General features: G+C 37.3%; 2 protein-coding genes across 3 annotated transcripts in view; both read right to left on the bottom strand.

The window, feature by feature from the left end:
- The window catches only part of LOC121408693 (collagen alpha-1(XXVI) chain-like), a 53,022-nt gene extending 38,127 nt beyond the window's left edge, over nt 1-14,895 (bottom strand). The window contains exon 1 of one of the 2 annotated variants that reach the window (XM_041600239.1): nt 14,264-14,895. In XM_041600239.1, coding sequence (XP_041456173.1) covers nt 14,264-14,445 — 182 coding nt within the window. In that variant the 5' untranslated portion in view covers nt 14,446-14,895. Of the gene's footprint in view, nt 1-6,152; nt 6,235-14,263 lie in introns of those variants that run through there. The other variant, XM_041600240.1, reaches the window with a different exon arrangement.
- A 5,445-nt stretch (nt 14,896-20,340) lies between these two features.
- Nucleotides 20,341-23,795, bottom strand: LOC121409600. The gene is made up of 2 exons (XM_041601510.1): nt 22,832-23,795; nt 20,341-21,515 (listed from the first exon to the last, which is right to left on the bottom strand). The coding sequence occupies exons 1-2, from the start codon at nt 23,376-23,378 to the stop codon at nt 20,893-20,895; spliced, it is 1,170 nt and encodes a 389-aa protein (XP_041457444.1). The 5' UTR covers nt 23,379-23,795; the 3' UTR covers nt 20,341-20,892.
- Nucleotides 23,796-25,380: the final 1,585 nt, after the last annotated feature.

The following is a 25,380-nucleotide window of genomic DNA, read 5'->3' as shown; positions in this document are numbered from 1 at the left end:
AGTTGTTCACAAGTGACATCACACATCTTTGTCGCATTGCCAATTTGCTATCTCCATAGCATTAGTGATTGCAATATTCAGATGCTCATAACTTTCTCATTATTTGTCCGATTTTTCTCAAACTTTCGTTGATCTGTTTCTTTGATTTTTCTGTTTTCACACAAGCTATCTTGTTCCAATGGTTTCATTCTCTTTTAATGTACTTAGAGTTCAGAGAAGTAGTGTAGGCCAGAACAATCGACTACATCACTGTGTGTGTTTTGACTTTATAAAGCAAAATTGTATGAGATAAAGAGCGAGAGAAGAGAGAGAGAGAGAGAAAGATATTGTGTGCGTTGTGCAATGGTAAATTTGTGCGTGTGTGTGTTACAGATAGGGGGACCGAAATAGGTCAAACAAGAGCGACATCGTATCACATCAGCCATTACTGTCAAGAAAGACTCTTCACAAACACCATAGGGTTAGAGGTCAATGCAAGGTCAGACGCCAATGGGCTTTGTCACGTGATAATTTCGGCATATAATGGAATGATGATAAATCAATATTTGTACTTACTTTGAAGAGACGAGTTGTTCCAGTGGCGGATCCAGAGGGGGGCGCCCCGGGCGCGCCCCCCACCCCTATTTTCGCCAGATTTTTTTTTTTTTTTTGGATGGTTATATTTACTGGATTGGTACAATGTAGTCAATTTCAAGGGCTAGATCTAGTCAAAACTATATTTTAACTTACGCTCATGGCCTTTGTGTTCGCACAAATGCACCTCTGTCATACTGTATTACAATATGTAAATTCCGAAATTCCAGGGCGCGCAAGTCGATTGGTTGGAAAGTTGCACCACTTGTAATCGGGAGTTGCAGTGCAGTGACCAGTGTGAAGATGTTGGATTGGATATCATTTTTTCCCGAAATTCTGTGTTTTTTGTAACATGTGTTTGTCCGTCTTTATGGCAAATACATGTAAATTGTAATCAACAGATCGCGAGAGAAAGTGTCAACGATGCGAATGATAATGTCTATCCCCGAGATTATTCTTCACTCAAAGATGAAGCCCTATATCGGGCGCCACGTGCGCAGCATTATCATTCTGCCTTGGTCATGTACGTTTTCACTGAAATGTATAGATCAGACATATTTGTATTTAATGTAAACTAACTTTTACACTTTCTGGTAGATTCAGAGGCATATTATCCAGGGCGCCCCAACTAAGTTTCGCCGAAGCAATCATTCCAATCATTATCAAGGAGCAAGGTTGATTACCAGAAGATGATGTCGTTTTTTCTGTAGTTTGTAACAATTTACTGTGCATTTTGGGGAAAAAAGAACCAAATTTTATGCATGTTGCCATACGACTAAACAATTCTCGTTTGAAACACACAATGTAAATACACAAATGACAATAAACAGAATGGATTATTCGGAACTTATCGATTACAAGTCTCAGTTTCGTATCATTTAAATTTGACGTTTCAATCACACGATGCAAGCAAGTGAAGAGCCTTTGCCAAATGTATGTTTTGAATGACCGCTTATACGGTGTGTGACTGGAAACCAGCTCCTAAATGAGTCAGTATGTGTCTTTTATTCATGAAGTTACAGTGATTTAAGTGTGCATTTTTCTTCTAAAGGTGCTCTCAAAATACGACTTTTGGACATGAATTTTTGAAAAAGTCCTTGCCGTGGGGGGGGGGGGGTATCCCCCTCCCACACCCTCCCCCCGCTCGGTCGCTTCGCTCCCTCGCCGCTGGCGCCCCCCCTATTTCAAAATCCTGGATCCGCCCCTGAGTTCTGACACTTAAAGGAGATGAAACCATTGGAACAAGATAGCTTGTGTAAAAACAGAAAAATCAAAGAAACCGATCAACGAAAGTTTGAGAAAAATCGGACAAATAATGAGAAAGTTATGAGCATTTGAATATTGCGATCACTAATGCTATGGAGATAGCAAATTGGCAATGCGACACAGATGTGTGATGTCACTTGTGAACAACTCTCCCCATTACTTTAGTATATATTTCACTAGAATTGCCTCTTTTATCACATCTATCCATAAATCATGTGTTCTGTCTACATGAGGTCATGTAATACATATTTTTTAAGAATACATCATGGATAAAGAGTTTGTATCATCATAAGAAAAAGCAAAAAGACACATTTTGAGGGTATTTTATAGTTCACCAAAGGGAAAGCTGTTCATCAGTGATGTGAGGATCTCCATAGCATTAGTGATTGCAATATTCAAATGCTCATAACTATCTCACTATTTGTCCGATTTTTCTCAAACTTTCTGTATTCTTATTCTTTGATTTTTCTGTTTCTACACAAGCCTATTCGTTCCAAAGGTTTCATTCCCTTTTAAATAAAAAAATATATATCATATTGGAATTGTGGCCATTTGATCCAGCTGAATTCGGAATAACGGCACATTCAGAGGGACGTGGTTCGAGTCGCCATGATAACAACTGCTAAGTATGAAATTTGCTACCATCAATATAGTTCTCGCATGCGTCTTTGGTCCAATTAATTTTCAGAAAGATTACACAACCTTCATTATTTTAGGATTACCGTATACTCTGACACCATTAACATGGTAAAATGAAAAGAAACGAGTTCTAAATATCATTATACTACTTTGCTTTCATGAATTATAATAAACGTGTATGATTTTATTGCAAATACACCTGTCTACTTACAGAATAACAAGAATAACAAAGAAAACATTGGTGGTCATTTCTTTGGATTCTGTAAATTCTTTGGTAGTTACAACAACGATAATTGATCACTTTCACTTTTATACTTAACACGGTTAAAGTCCATGGTAAAAGTAGCTGTTAATCAATGACCGGGATCAATGATAAAGACAATCTTGGAGGGTCACTGGTTATATAAGCAGACTTACTGTTTTCGACACATTTTGGAAATCAACGAAATTAAATCATCCTGACTAAATACTGGCTACGCTGACCAGACGTATATGGATATTACAAAACATGCATGAGATACAACAGTACCTTTAAATTCAGGATTTATTCCAGAGGAGCAACAGAGCGAATTTCACATGACAAATCATCATTCTAAATCGGAGATTTGAAAGGAAGGACGGTAATGAGGAAGGCGATGCGGTAGCTATTCTCGGGAGCTTGTATATGCATGATTGGAAAGTTGATTTCTCTTCTTCGTTGTATATGTATTCACATACAAATTGTGTGACTTTCGGTCTAAAATTAAACATATTTATAAAAAATAGTAAATATATCCCGATTTTTTTTCATAAACGTGATGAATGAATGACATCAATTTGTTGTGACTTTTCAACTAAACTTTCTCCCAAGACTTGTAGGACCTTTTGCCACAAATGCCTAAATGGGCCAACGTATTTACCCGCTGTTGCGATCTCCATATCCGAGTTGGTCAGGATTATTTTTGCAATGATGAATATCCTTTCATAAGATTGTGTGTAAGAGTACTGGGGTGTGTGTGTGTGTGTGAGGCTGTGTGCGTGTACGTGTATGTGCATGGTGATGGAAATGAAATGATGACATGGATGAGTAATGAATGGTGTATCAATATGAACAATAATGTGTATTTCATGTTATAATAACAACGTATGGAAATCTTAGTGCGTAAAAGAAAGAAAGCGATGAAATTATTATTATGGTATTGAATGATAAAGGTCCTTATACTATGAGAAAACCATGATTCTACCTACAGCATACTAACGAAATTGACTCCAAAGTTTCAAGCAGACCAATTGGATGCCATTATACATGTTATAAATGACATAACAGTTTTGATCGGACTGGGAACTGTTTGGTTGATGTAAGCATGGTAGGTCAATGGTGTAAGTGTAATTTTGTCAGCAATTTAAACTTTAAAAGCTTAGTGAATTCAACATTACCAGGGTATAATTTGATAATATACAAGAACAAACTACATACAGCATTGTTTAGGAAAATGGAGAAAACTTTAGGAGAAATCCAAAAGAAATACTTAGAACACCTAAGTCTCCATTCAATAATGAAAAAGCTTAGGGAATCCAACATTACCAGGGAATAACTTGTCTCAGATTATAGAAAGAAATGAGAGCCTGAATTTGATAATGTACAAGAACAAATTACATACAGCATTGTTTAGGAAAATGGAGAAAACTTAAAGGAAATTCACTAGAAATACTTAGCACACCTAAGTCTCCATTTATCTGACGTCTTCCTGCACAAAGCAACACCTCTTTTGGATGCGCCAATCATGAGCTGACAGCCAATGTCAAAGTCAGTTATCATCAGGAATGAAGATTGCTGTAATGGGTAAGTGAAAGGCAGCATGGCAAGCAAAACAAGGGCGGTGCGAAGGAATGTCGTCTAGGAGTTTGGAAAAGCTTATTAAGTTATAATCCGAATGACGTTGAATAATAATGTTGAGGAGCACCGAAATTCATCAGTTTCATTGCACCAGTGAATTATTTGAGTACATCCATGGCTGGACTATCGACAATCACATTCATATCTGATAATGTTTTGTATTAATGAACCTTATGTATTGCCTCAGAACAGAGAATCGAGGATAAAATTATCATTTGATCTGTCAATCATAAGAAGAGTTTTGAAAAACTATATTAATGTATCTAGCATTGCCATTGCATGTCGCTAACCTGACACAGTCGCTGATTGGCATAGCATACGAACTCAATTATCTGGAGCATGTTAAAGACCCAAGCCTGGAAGTGAGGTCTTCTATGTTCATGGAACCCGAGATGGCATAGGCCAAAGCCATTCCTTGCCCTTGAACTGGCACCCAAGTTGTAAACGAGGTTTAGGAAAATTAATGACCTTTTCTTTATTATGAAAAAGAAATAGTATGTGACATCATCAGCTCCATCATTAACTGATTAATAGTCCTAGAATGTGCGTATAACACAGCATTTCGTTTCACTTTACTTAATTTCGTTTTAAACGGGATTTATAAAAGGATGTTTGGGGCTTTGGCCTGGGACTAAATACGTGATCTGATTGCCCATTCGAACAAAATCACTTTCACCCAGGTGGTCCATGAAATTCCAGGATATGTTTCTCTTACCGAGCAGTACTTGGCATCATCATGATCATAAGAGTTCCATGGTCAAGTTGACTTCCCCGGCCCCGCCCCCCCAAAAAAAAACATAAAAAGAACAAATATAGATGTTCATGTCCAGCTCAAGTCATTTTGCTTGTCTCTCATCTAATCTTACTCGTCTCTGCTCAGCAGGGAATCGCTCTGATTGGTATCATATGTTTCGATGTGATTCAGCTTATTACCAGACATTTAGATGGTAAGGATGCTAAGTACTCTTCGTCGCGACTCTTCGATCGCCGAAATTGACGAAGTAGAAAGGACAGTATACAATGACGTTCCTTTAATTTGAAAAAAAAATTAAAGAAACATTTCTAAAGTGATCGCCAAAAAAACCGCATAATTGGCATGATTTGTGTTTGTTGGAAAGCAAGGAATAGCCAAACTGATAACAATTCGATTAAATTTTTCGAAGGTAAAATGCACTGCTCACGGAAAAGCATATAAGGGACTGAAGTTTCGGGTTTTATTTATTATATTTTGGAGGTGGGGGTATAGCAGATTTCCTTTTGCAGTCGTCCGTTACTTTCATGACATTCCACCTAAATTTGAATTCAATGTTCCCAACTTCGTTTATCTTGACTCAAAGATAGTCTGGCAAAGGCATGAAAGAGAGGAAAAGGCATGTGCAATAGCGGTTCTTAACTAACCGCCCAATGCTTTGTCATTTGAAATGATATATTTTACTTGTCTTTGGGAGTTTCGTTGGTGTGGCTTATCTAATATGGTACAACAGTGGGAGAATGGGAAGAAGAGCTTTAACGAGAATAAAAATACTAAAGACAGGGGATCAGCAATGCAGCGCTATTATTACAATTTTCTAGTTCATTTCTTGGAACTTGAAAATAATATAGATGACTTTTTGAAATGATCTCGATTATCGACCAATTCCCGGATTAACAATCAAAATCTCTCAAGTCAAACGCAAAGTGCTTAATACATGCTCTAGTTTAGATTTTTATTTGCATTCTTTATGATAATTTCATACAACATAATTCGGTTTTGATTAACCAATTTGATAAACACATGATTACAATGAATAAGAACTACCTGCGATGGATAGGTCCATTCCTTCTCAAGAATCCTTGACTCATGCATGATAGAGCGAAGAGCCACCAATCCGCACAACTTAATCTGAATCGTTTATCGTCTGTAATGACCTGTCACTCAATCACTAATTTATTCATTAATGGTAGGCAGAGTGTGAGTAAGACAATCATATTGACTGCAGGAAACAGCGACCGTCTACCCCCGTTTAAACACTGTCAGCTACCCCGAGAGACAGGCGTGAAGTGATCGGTCCATCACGACGGGACAAGTTCTACGGTTAATATCCCTAAATATCGATTAAACAAAAACGACACTTGGTGACAACAGGGAACCAACACACCTGTTGCGGTTAAAATTGTTATGTTCTGTCATGTTATGCATGTAGATCATCGCTTTGTGTAATTTACTATTCGACTTCAATTGACTTGTCCAGACTTAAATTAGACAATACAATATCACTTACAGTACAGGGCATATTCATGAACATCTCGTGTGTGTATGTTTTTTTTATTTATTATTATGTATCAGATGACAAACAGTCCTAACGTTGGAAAAAAGAATAATACTTTAATATGTATTTTTATCAATAAATGTAGTTCTTAACATATATATACTCAGCAACAGGAGCAGCAGAAGTAGGAGGAGGATTAGCAGTATATTGTAGTAGTAGTAGTTGTAGTAGTAGTATTAGGAGGAGGAGGAGGATACAAATAATACCAACACCAATCAATCAAATCAATCCTTCTTATCACAAGTAGAACCTAACATTTGGCTTAATGGATTAATCTTTGAGAAACCAATAGATTTCCTAAAGGTTTAACTTTATTGGTAATTAACCATTTGATATATGCTCGTTCTTTGATGTTCTTTTTTATTCATTAACCATGTAGAAGGGTTCCGCCCTTGTCGCATGGAAGAGTAGATAGGTGCTTTCTAACAATTTTAATTGACGATTGAAATCAATTGTATACCTGAAGACGTTGGTCTTTGAAAAGAGTTCAAAAGTATCCCAACGCTTCCGGTATGATCCCCGGGTGAGCATGACGAATGTTGTATGGGATTCCAGGATGCACATCACGTGATCAGATGAGGTATGCAATGGTATCCACACGTTCATATGAATCTCTCTAACGCAAGGGTGGATTAAAAGAATACTAGTAACAAAGTCATGAATTGTATGAGTATTGACTTTAAAATTGTATTGAGTAAGTGGCACTTCATGGAATCTTCTTGAATAACATAACAGGGACATGATATAGCGAGCTGCTTGTATGTGGCGGCAAAAAAAAGGGGGGGGGGGCGTAACCAATAACTGCACAAGTAAGCTTCAAGACGACTACCAGATTGTTCAGTGTTTTATAATGTGTTTTTATGATGAAAGGAGAAAAGTTTTAGACTAGTGCTTGCTTGGAAATGTAAACCAAACTGAAGTTCGTTTACACAAGAAAGAAGTTTGTAGCAATTTTGTAAAGGACAAGGTCAAAAATGGCATCGTATTTACACCACTCTTAAAGCCTCCCATGGCCTGTAAATGACTTGATTGTTGACCCCGGCAATGACCTCTCCTCGGAACCGCGGATTTAGCCGGTCAAGTTAACCATTAAAAATCATAAATGATTGCATATTTAGGTACAACCATTTATCTCCTTGGTACAACGGTCAAGTTCAATATATACAATTTCATGGAAGATGGACAGAAATACGAGGATGAGTACCTTATACTTTATTAACCTGAGACTATGGTGCTATCTTATTTCAACATAAATTATTTGACGTGGGCCAGTTGGACAGATTTTAGCCTAAAGTGACATTAAACGTGTAAAGAATTCCTCAGTTTATTACAATATAGTTTAGGCCTAATAAATTGACAATGTTTACTAACAAAAGAGATCGATTTCCTGGTATTTTTACCTTCTTTTGATGAAACACTTTGAAAGGTCAAGGAAACATTAAGGTTTCTTTAAAAAGCAACAGCAACATCTGTAAGACTACTACTCTTCTACTAATACTACTACTACCATTTTTATTTCTACTTCTACTACTATTATTATTGTATACTACTACACTGAAAAAAATTAAGTGCTAATTTAGCACTTAATGTCCTTGTATAGTGAGTGCTGTTATTCTAGTTCAAATTTGAATGACAAAATCGGCACTCAGAGTGCAATCACTATACAAGAACATTAAGCATGTTAAGTGCTACACTAGCACTTAATCTTTTAGAGTGTAGGGGGTGGGGGTAGTGACGATCTGCGATACACAAAATGGATTTTTTTTTCAAGAGTTTTACACTGAATCATACTTTTATTTGGATTTCTTCTTCGAGACAAAAGAAGCTACATGTATTGGGAAAACCACAACAAAAATTAACTACATGTACGTGGCAATTGTGAGAGTGTGTTATAATCTATTCCCAGGCCAACGCAGAGATATCTTCGTAATCTCATTTTTGAATCACCTGTATAAACTATTCCTCGTCCGAATTCTTTGATTTCTTGTACATTTCCATTTGCTTCACTTCGCCTTTTCCACTCCTTATATTGCTACTAAGTTTGGACTCCCCTTTGAATTTTCTAAATAAAATAACGAATTGGCATAGGGGAAACTTGCTACCGAGCGACATCAAAAAAATACCACCAATACAGACTGGAGCACCTGCCTCGAGCAAATCTTCGCTATGTCAACGTAATTAGGCCAAGTGAATATGTTTTTAATAACACACAGGCTACATTGAGTTCATGAGAATGTATCGTGAGTGAGAATAATTATAATGCATCTGGCATGTAAAGGCTGATTTAAAGGCTCTTTGGAGATAAAAGCATGGGTTTACGAAAAAATAGAAGCCATGTACCAAAAGCAATTTCAAACACCTTTTTTCTCTTTCACTGCATATGAAATAATCGAAGCAAAAAATGCAAACGCAAGAATGGACAAAGATCAAAACATTATCAATTATAGCATTTTTTTTCATCGTTCGTAAAGTCATTCATAACTTCAAGATGACTTTGATAAAACTTAATCATTTACCAATACAGGTCAAATGTACACAATTCTGGAGGCTGATTAACATAAGAATTGCCTTTTATACTCACGATACCACCACAGGAGACGGATAATCATTTAAAAAATATTTTTTCCACAAATATAAGTCATTGTAGGTAAACGTTGTATTAAAGAGCATGTTATATCCCCTATCCCTTGGAAACAAACTAAATTTAGAGACTGGCCGGTGAGAATAGTCCAATCATAGTTCATCCTGTCATTTTATCAGATTGCATGACATTGTCTTTCCTGTGTCTCTCATTTATTTATTCTGAAGACAGACAGTGTCTTCCTATTTCATATTTCTTGGTGATCTAAGCGGGTGTCGCGTGCAGCAGTTTTGTTTACAATTAATAGATACCATGCGGGGAAATTATAAAGGACACTGTTAAATGAACAGACATCGTGTTTTAAGGAACTATATCATATATACGATCGAGTGTATTATAAATAATTACTCGCAAGATGTAGGCCTACCTATGGAGCATATATCAATGTAAAATAATAACATGATAATTAAAATGACTCAACAAAAAAGAAGTGCATTATATGTTTCATAAAAGTGCAAATGTGTTGTTTCTAATCTAATCTAATTCTAATCACAAAACAATAATGATAACTAAGTCTTATATAGCGCTTTTCATGAAATCCAAAGCGCATTACAATGTAATGCATAAGAAATATACAAACAAACGCGAAGTAGAAATTATATAACAAAAACAAATAACCAGCTAAAAATTACCAGCTATTATGGCTTTTACCAGTCAGTAGTACATTCAGGTGTTGGGTATTACTCGAGTTACGTGATAAGATTTCAACCAATCATTTAATAGGGTACATAATCTGATAGTAACAATTTCATAACAGAAAATAGGAAATGAGAAGGCACCTCAAGCATATACATGTCCGTTTTAACCCTATCTAGGCCGGGGTATTTTGGGAGTTCCTATGGCCGGGGGGGGGGCCTCCCAGGCCCCCCCCCCTAAGATCTCGGCCGTCGACCGCGCGATCGCGCCGAAAATTGGCACGCGGGTTGCCTGGGGCATAATCTACAAGATTGTATAGTAATTTATTTCATGCGAATCGCTATTAAGTGATTATGCTAATTTATGCGTAATTAGTATGCGAAATCATACTTTTCCCTCTAACTCCCTAAATAAAGCTCTAAATGTACTAATTTTTGGTATAGAAACTCTTTGTGGTGTCCTTAGCAAGTGTACATGAAAAAAATTGTGATATCAAATCATTTTCTTATGTATTATATTGTTTTTTGCTATTTCTTATGTATTTCATTTTTTTTTACCTTTTGTTTTTCACTGTTTTTTTCAATGAAATTTGTTGGGGACTCTTCTCTGATCATAAAAAGCATAAAATGAATACATTTAGACTAGAAAAACTAAAAATAATCATTCATTTATGAATTTTGGTTGAAAACACAATTTGCATTGACTTTGTACACGAAATCACGTTTTTGAGCAATTTCCGGTCTGACATGCACTTACATAATGTTGCGTAATTTCGGAACCACGTACCCGGGTGACGCAAAATTGGTCTCAAAAGTTGCGCAAGACTTGAAAGTAAAATGTCAGCGAGCGGCGCGGTCAAAAAATTTCGCACGGTGAAAATATCGCGCGATTCGTTGAGGGGGGGGGGGCCTCCGAGCCCCCCCCCCCGGCCTAGATAGGGTTAAGTATGATCCACACAACTTTCCAGTTCCTTGGTATGTTATGGTCAGGAAGAAATACCAATTCCAATACAGTTGTACGCTTAATTCCCCAAACCCGAAGGATAATCTCATACACGCGGCTGTACCTTGATTTTAATTATAGTAATAATTCCATATATATACAACGTAGCCATTATGATGTGATATAAAAAAATATTGCTAATGAACGAACGGATTAAGGCATCTATAATCACAATAAATTAACATCTCATGAAGACCTTCCCTTCCCACCATGTCGATAGTAAAATAGTGAATGATGATCGCTGGTTATTCATGAGCCCGGATATATTGAGATAAACAGTCATTTCATGGATTTCCGCGTCAAATTTTAGAATCAAATTTGAAGAAAAATCTTGGCCGACTTCCATCGCTCTACCACCTGAAGCAAGAGTCTCCATGCCAATTGCTGCAGCAGCTGGACAGATATAACGAACTCTTCAATCGAACGAGATGTGATAGTGATAAAAATATTAAATTAAAAAAGGGCATTTTCGAGTTAGGTGGATATTTCAGTCAATTTCAATATAAAAATTAAAGTCAGGGAGAAACGCATTAAATGTCATCCAAGAGGTCTGAAGATCGCAGCCCCATCGTAGTTTAGAAACTAACTTATTCATAACGATGTCAATAAAGTCGTTTCCTATTTTCATTTTTGTCTCCCCAAAAAATAAATAAAAAAATATTTCTACGTATGTTATTTATTTCATTATCAAACCCTCTTATTGATTAGTGCCGACAGAGTGTATTGAAAATTAGTATGATAGAGGCCTGATTATTCCGACCAAACAAGTCAACATGGTCAATTTGGGTCAAAGGGACTCCGGGAACAATCGCAATTATGATCATGATTATCATGGTTAAAAATAAACATGATAGGCCAAAGAAGCTCCAGCATCATACACCAGAGAAAAAAAAACATGGGATGATGACGGCCTAGGAGAAAGGAAAATGACACGAAGAAATCCCTAACCCAACTCTACTTTCACCATCCAAACAGTGAGATTACCTCGAAATTCCTCAAGGATCTCAGCATCGTCTACCAAGGCGTCTAGAACTCTTATCATAATAGCATGGTAGAATCCACTAAGATGGCCAAATTGACAGAGTTCAAGGTCTTCCTCAAGGATTGGATTCGACCAGTCGACCATCGCCGAAATTCGGAGTTGACTGGCACAAATTATTCCTTCAAGTCCAGTGACTACCATTCACCATATTTCATCTACGCAACATGCAGGTCCATTGCTCACAAGTATTCATCCTTTTGACCAATGAGGTAAAAAAAATATACCACCACGAAACATGTAAATGTATTTGGAATAATTAGGATTTTGAATAATTATGATGAGAAAGCCGTCTCGTATTTGTTATGATAGGTATAGTGATCTTATATCGGGTATCCATTTTACCCTACAGATGACCTTAAAGGACAAGTCCAACCCCAAAATTGATTTAAATAGAAAGAGAAAAATCAAACAAGCATAACACTGAAATTTTCATCAAAATCGGATGTAAAATAAGAAAGTTATGACATTTTAAAGTTTCGCCCAATTTCACAAAACAGTTATATGCACATCCTGATTGGTATGCTAATGAGGAGACTGATGACGTCACTCACTATTTCTTTTGTATTTCATTATATGAAATTAGAAATATTCAAATTTTCTCCTCATTGTCAAGTGAAACGGTGATCAATTCCTCCCTGACCATGTAGAATTAGCATTGTTTAATACTATATGATTCAGTCAAGTCGATCCCTATGGTCAGATCCCTAAAAAATGAAATATTGTATAATTCAAACAATAAAAAACAAAAGAAATAGTGAGTGATGGGCATCATCAACTGACTCATTTGCATGTCACAGAATTGTGCATAACACTGTTTTGTAAAAAAAAATAAGCGAAACTTTAAAATGCCATAACTTTCTTATTTTACATCAGATTTTGATGAAATTTTCAGTGTTATGCTAATTTGATTTTTCTCCATTCATTCAAATCAATATTTTACTGAGGTGGACTTGACCTTTAATCTTCCAGAAACTAAGTCAAGATCAATCGTTTAATACTGCAACGTCGGACTCCCCATGAGAATAAAATTTCATGATCTCAGACATCAATTGGTGGGCCTGAACGAATTTGTTTAGTTGTTTAAGTTATCATTATCACAATATCTTTTCCATTTTCTGATCGAAAAATGAAATACAGGGTTCAACCCATAGTTGTTGTAATTCACTATATAGAATACAACCACGGACTCTAAATAAACATAATTGAAAGATAAATAGTAGAGATGTTACAGCATGAAAGGACAGTTTAGTAAGTATGCCCACATTAGCAAATTACTATTTTATGAAACAATCAAATCTCCATTACTTACCATTCATTATCAGGATATTTCTAGTTTTATGTTTACAATGTTGAGTTTAAAGATCAAGTCCACCCCCCAAAAATGATGATTTGAATAGAGAAAAAATCAAACTAGTATAACGCGGAAAATTTCATTGATATCGGATGTAAAATAAGAAAGTTATGACACTTTAAAGTTTCGCTTACTTCTCACAAAACAGTGATATGCACAACCCAGTGACATGCAAATGGGATAGTCGATGACGCCCCTCACTTTCTATCTTTTTAAAAATATTTATTGCTTGAATTATACAATATTTCATTTTTTTACAGATTACAACTAGGACCAACTTGACTGAACCATATAGTATCAAACAATACTGTTCAGAGATGAATTAATCGTTGTTTTACTTAAAAATGAGGAGAAAATTAAAATATTTCATATAGTAAAAAACAAACAAATAATGAGTGGGTGACGTCATCAGTCTCCTTATTTGCATACCGATCAGGATGTGCAAATAACATGCATAACTGTTTTGTGAAATTAAGCAAAACTTTTTTATGTCGTAACTTTCACATTTTACATCCGATTTCGATAAACATTCCAGTGTTATGCTTGTTGGATTTTTCTCTTTTTATTCAAATTAATTGTTTTGTTGGGGTTGACTTGTCCTTTAAATAAAAGAGTAACTTACCAACAGTGTATTCAATGATGAGTACATGGATCGATATGATTCAAATGAATAAAACCAATCATCCAAGGTAGGTGTGTTTATCAATATAATTTTTCGACCATCCCAGTTTTACACATTAATTTTCCAACCTACATAGTTGAAGGATTCGGCTTTCGAATCGGACAAAATGGCTTTGTCCACATTCAGAAAAACTGAAGACCGACTGATAGCTGATCACAACATATACATTATAAACAATTTAATAAAATCTGTTGTGCAGTAAGAAGGTGAGCTTTTGAAAAAAAAAAGTGATAGAAAACATCTCACCTGGTTCGGCTCCTTGGATATTGTCCCGAATAGGAGACTTGACACGAAGTAAGCACAATCTGCAAGATGAGTAGAACCCATGTTAGCTGTATACCACTCATCATGAAGCACACCCCTGGACTTTCCCTGGATCTAGGCCCCACACGTCCTCCTGAGTGACTCCACGGCATTACCCTTCTCATATAAAAAGTGAAATAGATTCCTCCGGCGCAACTGTGAATAAAATCACAATGACGATGAATTTCCCTGTCTTCTCCTGGTTGAGGCAAATAACTGTTTTCCAAACTTTCCTTGGGATGTCAACGACTTCAAATGATTTCTAGCCTTTCGTTGACTGAGTTGTACAATGCCGGGTATTGCTCCTCAGCAACATCACAAGGGGCAAGCTCACCTAGGTACTGTCTGCTTGATGAAGTGTCCTCTCCTTGTGGTCATCTTCTGAGCGTGCGTTTAGAGAAGTACTCTCTGGCTTCCTGCACTTCTGATGCACGCTCGGATGCTATGAGCTCGAGAGGACATAGAAATCATAAGATTCTCAAAGACGTTACTTATAAAAGATGGTCATAGCTTCGCTGACATATGCAGAAGGTTCATGAAAAACTGAAATCATATATTGATGATAAATGAAGAGTATACTTTGAAACTTTTGTTGTTCTGTTAATATTCACGACCTTCAGGGTCAGTATAAGCCAGTCAAGTTTTGCAAGGAACTTTGCAATTTAGAGGTGGCGCTGTTCAATCATTCTTGTCTGAGCCATTGATGCCTCCCATAATGAAAGCGTGGTGTGTGTGTGTGTGTGGGGGAGGGGGTAAGTTTGGAATGTATGGGTGAGTAAAAGGTTATGTAGGTGTGAAATAACTTCCTCTTATACAATTATTGTTACGATCATACAGTGTTTCATGAAAGAAAAATCAAGAGAGTTCATGTAATAATATTAATGTGTTAATGTGCTGAAGAAAATATTCAGTAATGTTGATATGAGATCATTCTAATGTTTTTTTGATATGCAACACTTCGTTAAGTATGAGTTTATGTGATTATTTCTGGAATTTTATATACTTATAGAGGAGTGAATAAACTTGAAACTTAAAAAAGAGAACTGATACCCTCATGAGCATGGCTCCGTGACAAGGGGTACTAATTTGGCTTAATTTGGACACAATCATTGTTAGTAGTGTTTTCTTGGGTGAAGTGCGTATAAACCCTACACATAAAAAAGACCACAACTATTCACTCAAAACATTAGTCCCTATTCAAGTTGATTATGATTTACATGTTCTAAAACTGTTATGGCATAGATATATCAAGTATCGTGTCATTTTACATGAACCCCTCCCCAAGAAAAACAACAAATCTACGAACCGCCATCAACAATGGTGAGCAATGTTACACGACAGTATTTGGGGTAAAAAGGTAGCGCACGTACATTTTTGACAGGTTAAAAAGCACCTAAAACAAACTAAATAAATTTAAATCTATAATTTTATCCCTACTAAAGAAGTTGACAAGTGTAAAATACCAGTGTCGCGTATATTTTCATTCGTAGTAGGGTCTATTACTTCGCGGCGAAGTCTTGTTCTTTCTTCCCAAGAGACAGGATCTATGCATTCTTCTCTTTGTCATGCTAATGTTTCACATTCCTATCGCTGCGCGCACATCGTTAATTTTGGGCATCGAACCATGTCATTCATTTAGCCAATGAATTTCCTGCATGCCACTCAATCACCTCCATTTCTTGGAATGAAGCGACCGGTCGTTTTGGTTAAAAAAAAAACGATCGGTCGGTCGCTGAGTAGTGAGAGGTACTTCAGCGACCGATGCAAGCTCGATGTGAAATAACTTCGTATATTCAGCGACCGATCGAAATGCCCTATTCCTCCTTTGTGAAGTTAATGTGCATATAGCGTAAAATTTGTGCAGATCATTTTGCGCACAGACAAGTTACAGCCAGGGGCGTCGATCCTGGGGGGGCAGGGGGGGCGATTGCCCCACCAATGAAAATAATGGGGGGCAAACATATCATTTTGCCCCCCCAATAATTCCGGATATGCATAAAAAAAACAAGATTGTAATGTTCAGCAAGCGAGATTGAGATACACAACTCGTTCTTTATTTAAAATCGTGCTCAAAATGTCCGCTTTTCAGATTGGAATATAAAAATTTTCAGCTCGCGCTTCGCGCTCGCATCATTTCTGTAGCAAAATCCCATACTTTTCATGATGAAATAGTGAATGTAAATGTCCCGTTTTCAGTTCTAAGCCTCAAAAGAACTGCTGCTTCAATTTTCTATCATCTTTCTTGGATATTATCTTGATCTTTATCAAAAACGTCCTTTAAACTCATTTTTTTCAGATCGAAATATCAAAATTTTCAGCTCGCGCTTCGCGCTCGCATCTATTCTTCTTTTAGATACAAATCTTAATCATTAGTACCATAAATGCTTAGAATATCAAGTTTTCAGGTCAGAATATATAGAAATTTCAGCTCCCTCTGGGCACTCGTACTGTACTATCTGTGTAGTGAGATATGGGTCCTCCTCATGAGTTACTACAAACAGTCCTAAACAGGCACGCTTTTTCCTGTCAGTATACTAAAAAAAAAAACAGCTCGCGCTTCGCGCTCGCATTAATTTGTTGGTGAGATACGTGTCTGTGTCTAATGAGTCATATATATATATATATGTATATATGTGAGGGTGTGTGTGTATGGGTGTTTTGTACGATCAAGCGCCTTTGGAACGATAATGATTTTGCCCCCCCAATCAGAAAAATGGATCGACGCCACTGGTTACAGCGACCGATCGCTCTTGGCCTGACCAAATTTTGAAGGCAGTGTGAAAGCACGTACGTCCGATCGGCAATGATCGGTAGCTGCGACCGTACCTTCATGTGAAAGCAGTGTTAGACTCGTAACATTGTTGTCATTTTCTATTGGGACCGGGTATTTGGAGTGACGATGCGGCAAGAAGTCACCTTTTTGAGCTCTATTGATTTATTTGGTTCAAAAGTTTCACTCTGATTATATTAGAGATTCGAGCACGACTATCATCTACAATGCAAGATCAACGTCGTGGAATCGCTGGAAGAAATAATCAATTCTGTATTCTCTACTTGTGAATTCGTAATTTTATGGTCAAGAAATAAAGGCGTCATGATTGACTTAATGTCGGAATGTGAAATAAATAACCTGGACTATCGGGACCGGTAAGTTTCGTCTTGCGTGTGTGTGTGACACTCCTGTGGACACCGAGTGATTCGGGATTCGATCCCTGATATTTCGGCGGATGCGTCATTTCAATTTGTGCGGGGAAACAAGTTTTCGGTGAGTTGGAATCATTGGCATTATCGTGATATAGGTAACCACCATTCACTTCATACAGCAGCGCTTTATTCAGTTGCACGCACGGTTCCCTATTTCCACCTCCATTCACTTTGTACACAAATGCGCGTACACAAATCTATGAGTGGTTTCCAAAACCACGATTTGGCCGAATCATTTTCTAAGTTTAGGTCTCCTTCTCCTCGTATTGTCTCTCCTTGCCTCCCCTCTGAATCATTGGATTCCACAAGATGTTTAATTGATTTTTATCCTTCATGTTTTTAAACCTGGAGGTTTCAGACTGTTTGAAAGGAGCGTTTCATCGACGCAACAAAATGTCGGATCTGACAACTTTCCAGCTCGCGCCTCGCGCGCATTATTGACAATGACATTCGTATCATTCGCTCTCTCCCCTTCTCTCTCTCTTACTTTCTCTCTTTTCCTTGTCATTATTTTTTTCTGACAAAAATCATGTTCGTTTTCAAATAATTTTTTTTTAACCTTCACCCCCTATTTAAAAAGGATTATTCCCCTGATGTTTAGGGAGGAAATAAATTTTGTTCATATCAATAAGAAGAAAGACTGAATTACTTACATTTCGTATATTACTATACAAAATAATGAATGGATGGCGTCATCGCTTGACTTGCATGTATTTGCATAACAACCAGTGGTTGCCTGTAAAGTTATAAAACTTTTTGTGAAATTTAGCCAAACTTTGAAATGTCTTATTTTAAATCTGATTTTCAAATGAAATTTTCAGCATCAAGCTTGTGTGATTTTTTTGACGATTCATATGATTTTTCTTTGTTGGGACTCACTTTCCCTTTAAGAGTAAACATCCTTTATTCCAATAATAGATCAATGAATTGGTAACTCCGTCGAGAGTTGAGCAATGTATTACGTCGTTTTGGAAAATCAGTAGGCCTATATAACAATCATATACATTTATTCAGAATACAAACATACGTCAAAAAAGAAGTACATTGATTAAACGAGGAAATACAGGAGTACAGATTTCAGAGTACAGAATTTAAGTGATGTCAAACAATGTGAACAACGCATCTCTAATAGCGCCATTTTCGTGTGACCGTATAAGCCAGTTCGTAGTTCCTTTCTGCGCATGATCAAAAGATTCTACGCATGATCAGAGGAAGGTCATTTGTATTTAAGTGACATGGTGGTTTAAAATCTAATGAGATAAGCACCAACTTTCATGTCTTGATTATTCATATATTCTTTTGAACTGTGGTTTTCATTTACATCCACAAAAAACTACAATGCGTCCACGAACGACTTGTATTTCACAGTTTGCCAAGTACATTGTGCAACATGCTATGATATGCATTCGAAGAAGGAATGCAACAAACACCTTCATAAAGTGTTCATTGGTGTGCTATTCTAGTCACCTGGTCTATTCAATTTCTTCATCCTGCTATGTAAGGCAAGCTTACGTAATATCTTGCTTTGAAATCTGCCTATCATAATGAAAGAAATGAAAGGTCATTTGACCAAAATTGTCCATGAAGTAACTACGAACTGGTCTATTGAGTTTGAGGCTGGATCAAGTCAGTTATTTTTAATCGGGTCCGGGGGGGGGGGGGGTACTTCCATTGGCGAGTGGGTACCGTGCGCGACCATGGGGTCTCGAAAAGCACTCTAAACACGTATTTTCAATTTTTCTGAAAATGCACCCCTTAACAAGTATTTGAGTGTGATACCCTACCCTTAACAAGTATTGAAAACAAAACGATACTCTTGGCAAGTTCCCTGAATTGACCCCCTTAACAAGTACAGCGATATTTTAAGGACGTCGCGACGGTCGTCGGTTCACCTTCATCATTGGGTTTAGTACAACCCCACTTCTCACATCTCGCGCAAATCGTACTGTTGACTCTTGGGGCACAAGTACATCATTTATAAAAACATTTAGTCTTAATTTCTTACACCCTCGCAAATTTGACCCTAAACACGTAGCTTTCATATTAAAAATATACTCCTTTTTTATTATTTCAGTGTTTTTTGACACCCTTATAACGTGCCCTATCTTGAATAAGACATCCCTTTTACGTGTTTTCTTTTTGGTCGCGCATGGTATCCACTCGTCAATGTAAGTGCCCCCCCCCCCCGGAATCGGGTCCATGATTCAAAGATCTAATCGGAAGCGGGTAATAGAATTGACAAATTGTAGGCCAATGGAACTCTTATAATAAACAAAATCCAATCCCTGATTCATGCATTTGGCATGTGAACTGAGTATTTGCTTTGGAATGCCCTTTGTTGCGCTACTTTCCAGATAAGTTACGATTAAAATATTTGTGAAGATTGATATGCATGGATCGATTCAGCAATAGGTCTATACAGAGGGTCCCAGAATAACCGAAATAAAGAATTATTGAAGATTATTTTATCATAACTTAATTACGAATGCATTAGTCAAAAAGCGTATTATTGTAAAGCTTTTAATCTTGTCATTCGCCTGATAATTTGAACCGTTCTTCATGTAGGTATTGGTGATTATAAAAGTGAAGAAAAAATACCAATAAGTAATTTAAGTGGCGATATCTGAATTTCAAAAAGAAAATCAATAAATGTTCGTTAAATTATATCACAATCATAGCAAATGGTTAAAAAATGACAATGTCCAGGGCCCCGTCTTACAAAGAGTTACGATCGATCCAATCAATCGTAACTCTATATGGAAATCCATCAGTGTCATAATTTCTTCTTCAGGAAATTTGTAAAAATGTCCTTCGTAAACAAAGGAGAACACACCAAATTGTCAAGAAATCAATGAATTTATGGATATACATTCATACTTTGTATCTAGAAACTTTTTTGAACATACATGAATTTTATATGTTGACGCTGCTGGCCGTCCATAGTTGCGATTGATCAGATCAATTTCAATACTTTGTAAGGCGGGGCCCTGGTTTTTTCTTAAATCATGGCTGAATTCCAGTAATTTCATAAAATGAAGATGTTTTACAGGGTATCTGTCAAACTTCTCGACACTTTCTAGATAAGTCATGCATAAAGTCTTTGTTTACCGTGCGAATGCTACATGAAAAATCCGTTAGTATGGAAATAGATTAGAAGAATTATCTCGAAGAGATATACGAGAGGAAGAAAAAAGGATGCTTGAAGCTTTACAATGATACGTCATTCGTCTATTGAATTTGTGATAAACTTTGAATAGCCTAAATCATCAACAATTCTTCGTTTGTTGTCTTTGTTTTTTGTTCTTGTGGGGTGTGCATGGGACGCACTGTGTAGTTCTGGTAATGACTCACTGCAATAATTATCATAATTATGTACATGGATTTTTCGGACAAAGATACTCTCTACCAAACTCATACGCAGCCCCATGGAATATTTGATCTTCAATCACTCTGTAGCCCCAAATAGCCAGTTTCTTGATGACAATCCTTATAGTTGCCACGTAGGTCTCTACCAAATTGTAACGGAAGCCCGTTTCCACTGGACCGCGGAGACACTTCTGAAAAGTATTTAAAGGAGAACTCATTGTCAACTCCAAAATATACAATGGACTGAAGATCTTTACCGCCGCCGTCCCATCACACGGCCATAGCTCCTGTGTCGTATATGAATTATCAGGCCTGAAATCAAAATGAAGATGTCGTTCGAAGTTTCTGTAGCCAAACAAATGGGCCGGAATTGTGGGAGAGGTATCAAAAAATGAAAGGATTCCGAATGTTCCTGCGAATGTCGCATTTGCAGTGCGATTGTATGCCTGGGTCCACATCCAGCCTGCCGGGAAGCCCTGGCCCCAGTTCTTCTCTTGATGGGCATGGGCCATACCAGATATGACGGAGTCTGAATGAGTCCATGTGTATCTTCCTGGAGTTCCTAGGCTATAGACAAACCAATGAATTGGTAGCAGTGGTAGGTTGGAAAGCCAGCCTTCTGGACCTGAACGGGGAGTAGAAAAAAAACATTAGCTCATAAGGAGGCCTAACCTTTAGCATGCGTCAGGTTTTGATTAAGTTTGTTTTACATAATTTAAATTATGGCATTTATTTCATGATTTGCACAAACTAAATGAAACTTTACATGGTGTATCGATGAAAACGAAACACAAATGTCATTGTTTATCGAAATCAAATTAATAATGATAGGCCTAACTCCAAATAAATCTGAATTATGTATTTATAGTATCAAGCCTCACTTGACATGCTTGACACTATTGATCTGAAAAGTATAGTAGTGTAAAATACAAAGTGGTATACCCTGGACAAAGACATAACATGAGACATGAAGGATTTATGAGAGCACAGATGGTCTCATTCCTTTAGATTTCAATTGTTCACTGTGAAAAAAAATAATATAGAATTTATATGGCGCATGTATCCATCCATTAGGTGCTCAGGGCGCTCCTATATTAGTAATAAACCAAGTGTAGTTTCAGCTCACAACATTTAAAACAACAGTGTTCAGTGATGCATGGTTCTACCAACAAGGTATTTTTTGAATAATATTTTTTTTTATAGGGGATGTGATTTTTGTTGCCATCGATATTGTATTCTCAATGAGAATATATGATAAAAAAAATTCTGATAAACTTGCATTCATACTTTTGTGAGAGAAGAGTTTTAATATTTGTAAGTATCGATGTGCAGTTTGCCTTAAACTAAATTCAATTTCGTGAGAATACTGCTTCGTTGTACCCTAAATGCTCAAACTTAGGTTTGTTTCCACCTGATTTTATGCCATTCAAGAGCGCTTGGAAATGCAACTTGATTGACTTGAATACCTTACAGACCATATCGAATGGAGTGAAAGCTAGATCATTCTGGCATTGCTCAAGAAGTTAGATAATTGCTTATTTAAGTTTTAGTAGGATTTTACAAAATGGCCGATAAAATATGCTTTTCGATAATATGTCAGCTTCTAATTAGCTTGGAATAATGGTATCAAAATGATTTTTTACGAATTACCAGGCTCGAAATCACGTGTTACAACATTGTACAAATAACGCGACCTGAACTTTACCCTTCATTAAGGCTGGCAATGAGTAAAAAAAAAATTAAAAAGGAGGTCTCGACCGCGGCACATAATTATGTATCATACATTTATACTAAGTATCCCCCCCGCCCCCCGGAAATCAGGTGCTCGAGCATTTAAATGAATTCCATCATTTCACGGGTACCCATTTACTAAACCTGGAAGAAGAGTGGCAAATGTAGATAAACCGATAGATGGTCAATCTACAAAGGCTGTGAACTCACCCTGGCCAGTAGAGTCCCAGAGCAGTGGTCCAGAGAAGCTTCCTGCAAACGTCACTCCCTCGATTGTGAAATTAAATACCGTCGAGTCTGGAGTCACGTTGAAGAATCCAAAGGGGCGTGCAACATACTCGAAGTAAGACGGTGTCTGCAACGAGGGGTTTTTGCTGACCGGTTTTCCACCATGTATTGTAACCTCGATGTCGTTTTCATCTGGGTAGGCCTCGACAACCACCATAGGAGACTCACCATTGCTGCGTAAGAGACCGATGTAAGTCAGCGGAGCAGGGTCTCCTGCTGGCGTCGACTGGTTGTTCCTTGGGAGGACACGACCGAAGAGCACACCGAATGATCTACTGTTGTCTGTATCAGTTAGTCTGGTGTACCAACCTTCAAAGAAAGGCCCGGTGGATGGGTAGAGATGAGGGTCATACTGACTTGCATTGCTGTCAGGGAGCAACAGCAGACAAATCACCAGAATTAACAAGTGCATCGCAGTCTTTACAACGAACGTAATATCATGGTATACAGGCCAACCGAAATGTTTCATCAGGTTTTCGCGAGCATCCGATAGCTTACACAATACTTTTGGTCACAAATATCTGAAAAGGTATAGACGTCCAGTAATAGAACAATAACTTGTTAAAACGTTACCAAATGGTTTGCTTCATTGCTTAATCCATACAGTAGAAACGCTATCAATTTCGATCAATGTCCAGTTAAAGGTTATGAAACTTCAAACAAACTTCTATAAATTATTGACGCGTTTTTTCAGGTTGTACGTGGGTATATCAATCCCTCGAACTTAATCTAGTTGTATGCGAGTTTTGTTGTGTTTTATGTTATTTTATCTCCGGATTGGTAATTCTCTACTTATATAATCCATATCAGCGTACAAAGTTCACAGCGAATCATATTCATATAGCTCATGATACTTTATAGACCTTGACTGCCTGTTATCTAACTTCACGCAAGTACGTCGCGACGTCCCATTAGCGACATTTATCATGTTTATATAAATTTAGATCCTACCGTGTCAATTCAACCAAGAGTCATGGTAGTATTCTAAGTTTAGTCATTTCCACATCGGGATGGGGCGGAAAAAAAGATGTTCCAGTTCGGCAGCTAGAGGTTGATCTATTTATTCTACTTTGACTCAAACAGTATAGGCCTACATTTTAGTTTAATAGGCTTACATCCAAGCAGGATAACATTGTTTATAAGGCGCGATCTCAAATATTTTGATATGAATTTTGTTTTGATCAGGGAAGAGTTTCATCAACATTTTCGTCTGACAAGTCATATCTGACAAATTTCCTTGATTTTTGTGGGATGAAACATACATGTACTTTGTCCATTGATGAAGACCTCCCCTGAGAATATTCTAAACAGTTTTTGGTCATCATAAACAAGGTGCATAAATTATCTAACTAAACAGTGTCATTGCCAGCGTGAAGTTTGTCCTTAAATGTGCTCTTTAAAGTCGAGCAGCACCGTCAATACTTATTTATAATTCATAATCATGAGATATATAACTTCGCTTTTCAAAATATTGAATGAAGATTCCAAAATGGCATATTTCAATCCATATTTCTGCGTTCATCGATCCTCCGTCGAGCTGCTGTATAGATGAATGACATTGACGTCACACCCCGAACAAAGCTGACAGCAGCTAATACATGTAGGGCCGTCGCTAAGGGGGGGGGGGTGCGAAACCCCCTACTAATTTGGATATCGTTGGTAAATCAGCCCTGCCGTCGGAAAAAATAAAAAAAAAAGGAGCGAGAAGGAAAAAAAATAAAGAAAGAAAAAGATGAAAGAAAAAGGGAAAGAAGAGAAAGAGAAAAATACAGAAAGGAAAAAAGAAAGGAAGGAAGAAAGAAATGGACATAGAGGAAGAGAAAAACGAAAGGAAGGCAAAATCAAAGAGAGGATGAATGGGGATACACAATGTTTTGATTATATAGGTAAACCTGTGTGTCAGACTGTCGGTGTAATTCAAGATGCCGAGTCTTAGACATGTTAGATGTTTGCAAAATAATTATAGATTGTCTCTTACGCAAGCGCAGGCATAGGCGGCGGAAGCGGGGGGACGGTGGGGACGTTTCCCCCCCCTAAATTTTAGCTGGGAGGGACGGTCCCCCCTAAAAAAAATTGATAATTTTTTTTTTTTTTTTTTTGTCAAATTTTTTTTATACGTCCCACCCTGAATTCACGTGGGCACCCCTGAAACGTGTGTTGTCCCCCCTAAAATTTAGGTTGATGACCTTTTTTTTTTTTTGCTTGTCAAAAATTGTTTGGTTAGCAAGTACTAAAATTTAGGTTGATAACCTTTTTGGGGGGCGCTTTTCAATTCAAATTTTTTACCTGTGTCCATCCCGAAATTTCAGGTGGACACCCCCTAAATTTTTTGGCTTCCGCCGCCAATGAGCGCAGGGCTACTGGACTGACGCTTTTCGGGAAAATGACAAACTGTCGGGTCACGCAAGTCTGTTCCAAATGCTCCATCTACCCTGTTCTTAGTTGGTCTTTGAGTTCCCATATCTTTTTCG

Source organism: Lytechinus variegatus, chromosome 2, assembly GCF_018143015.1.
Source record: "Lytechinus variegatus isolate NC3 chromosome 2, Lvar_3.0, whole genome shotgun sequence".
Classification (NCBI taxonomy): Eukaryota; Metazoa; Echinodermata; class Echinoidea; order Temnopleuroida; family Toxopneustidae; genus Lytechinus; species Lytechinus variegatus.
Note: the sequence above shows the minus strand (reverse complement) of the source record. Positions and strands in the feature narration are given on the sequence as shown.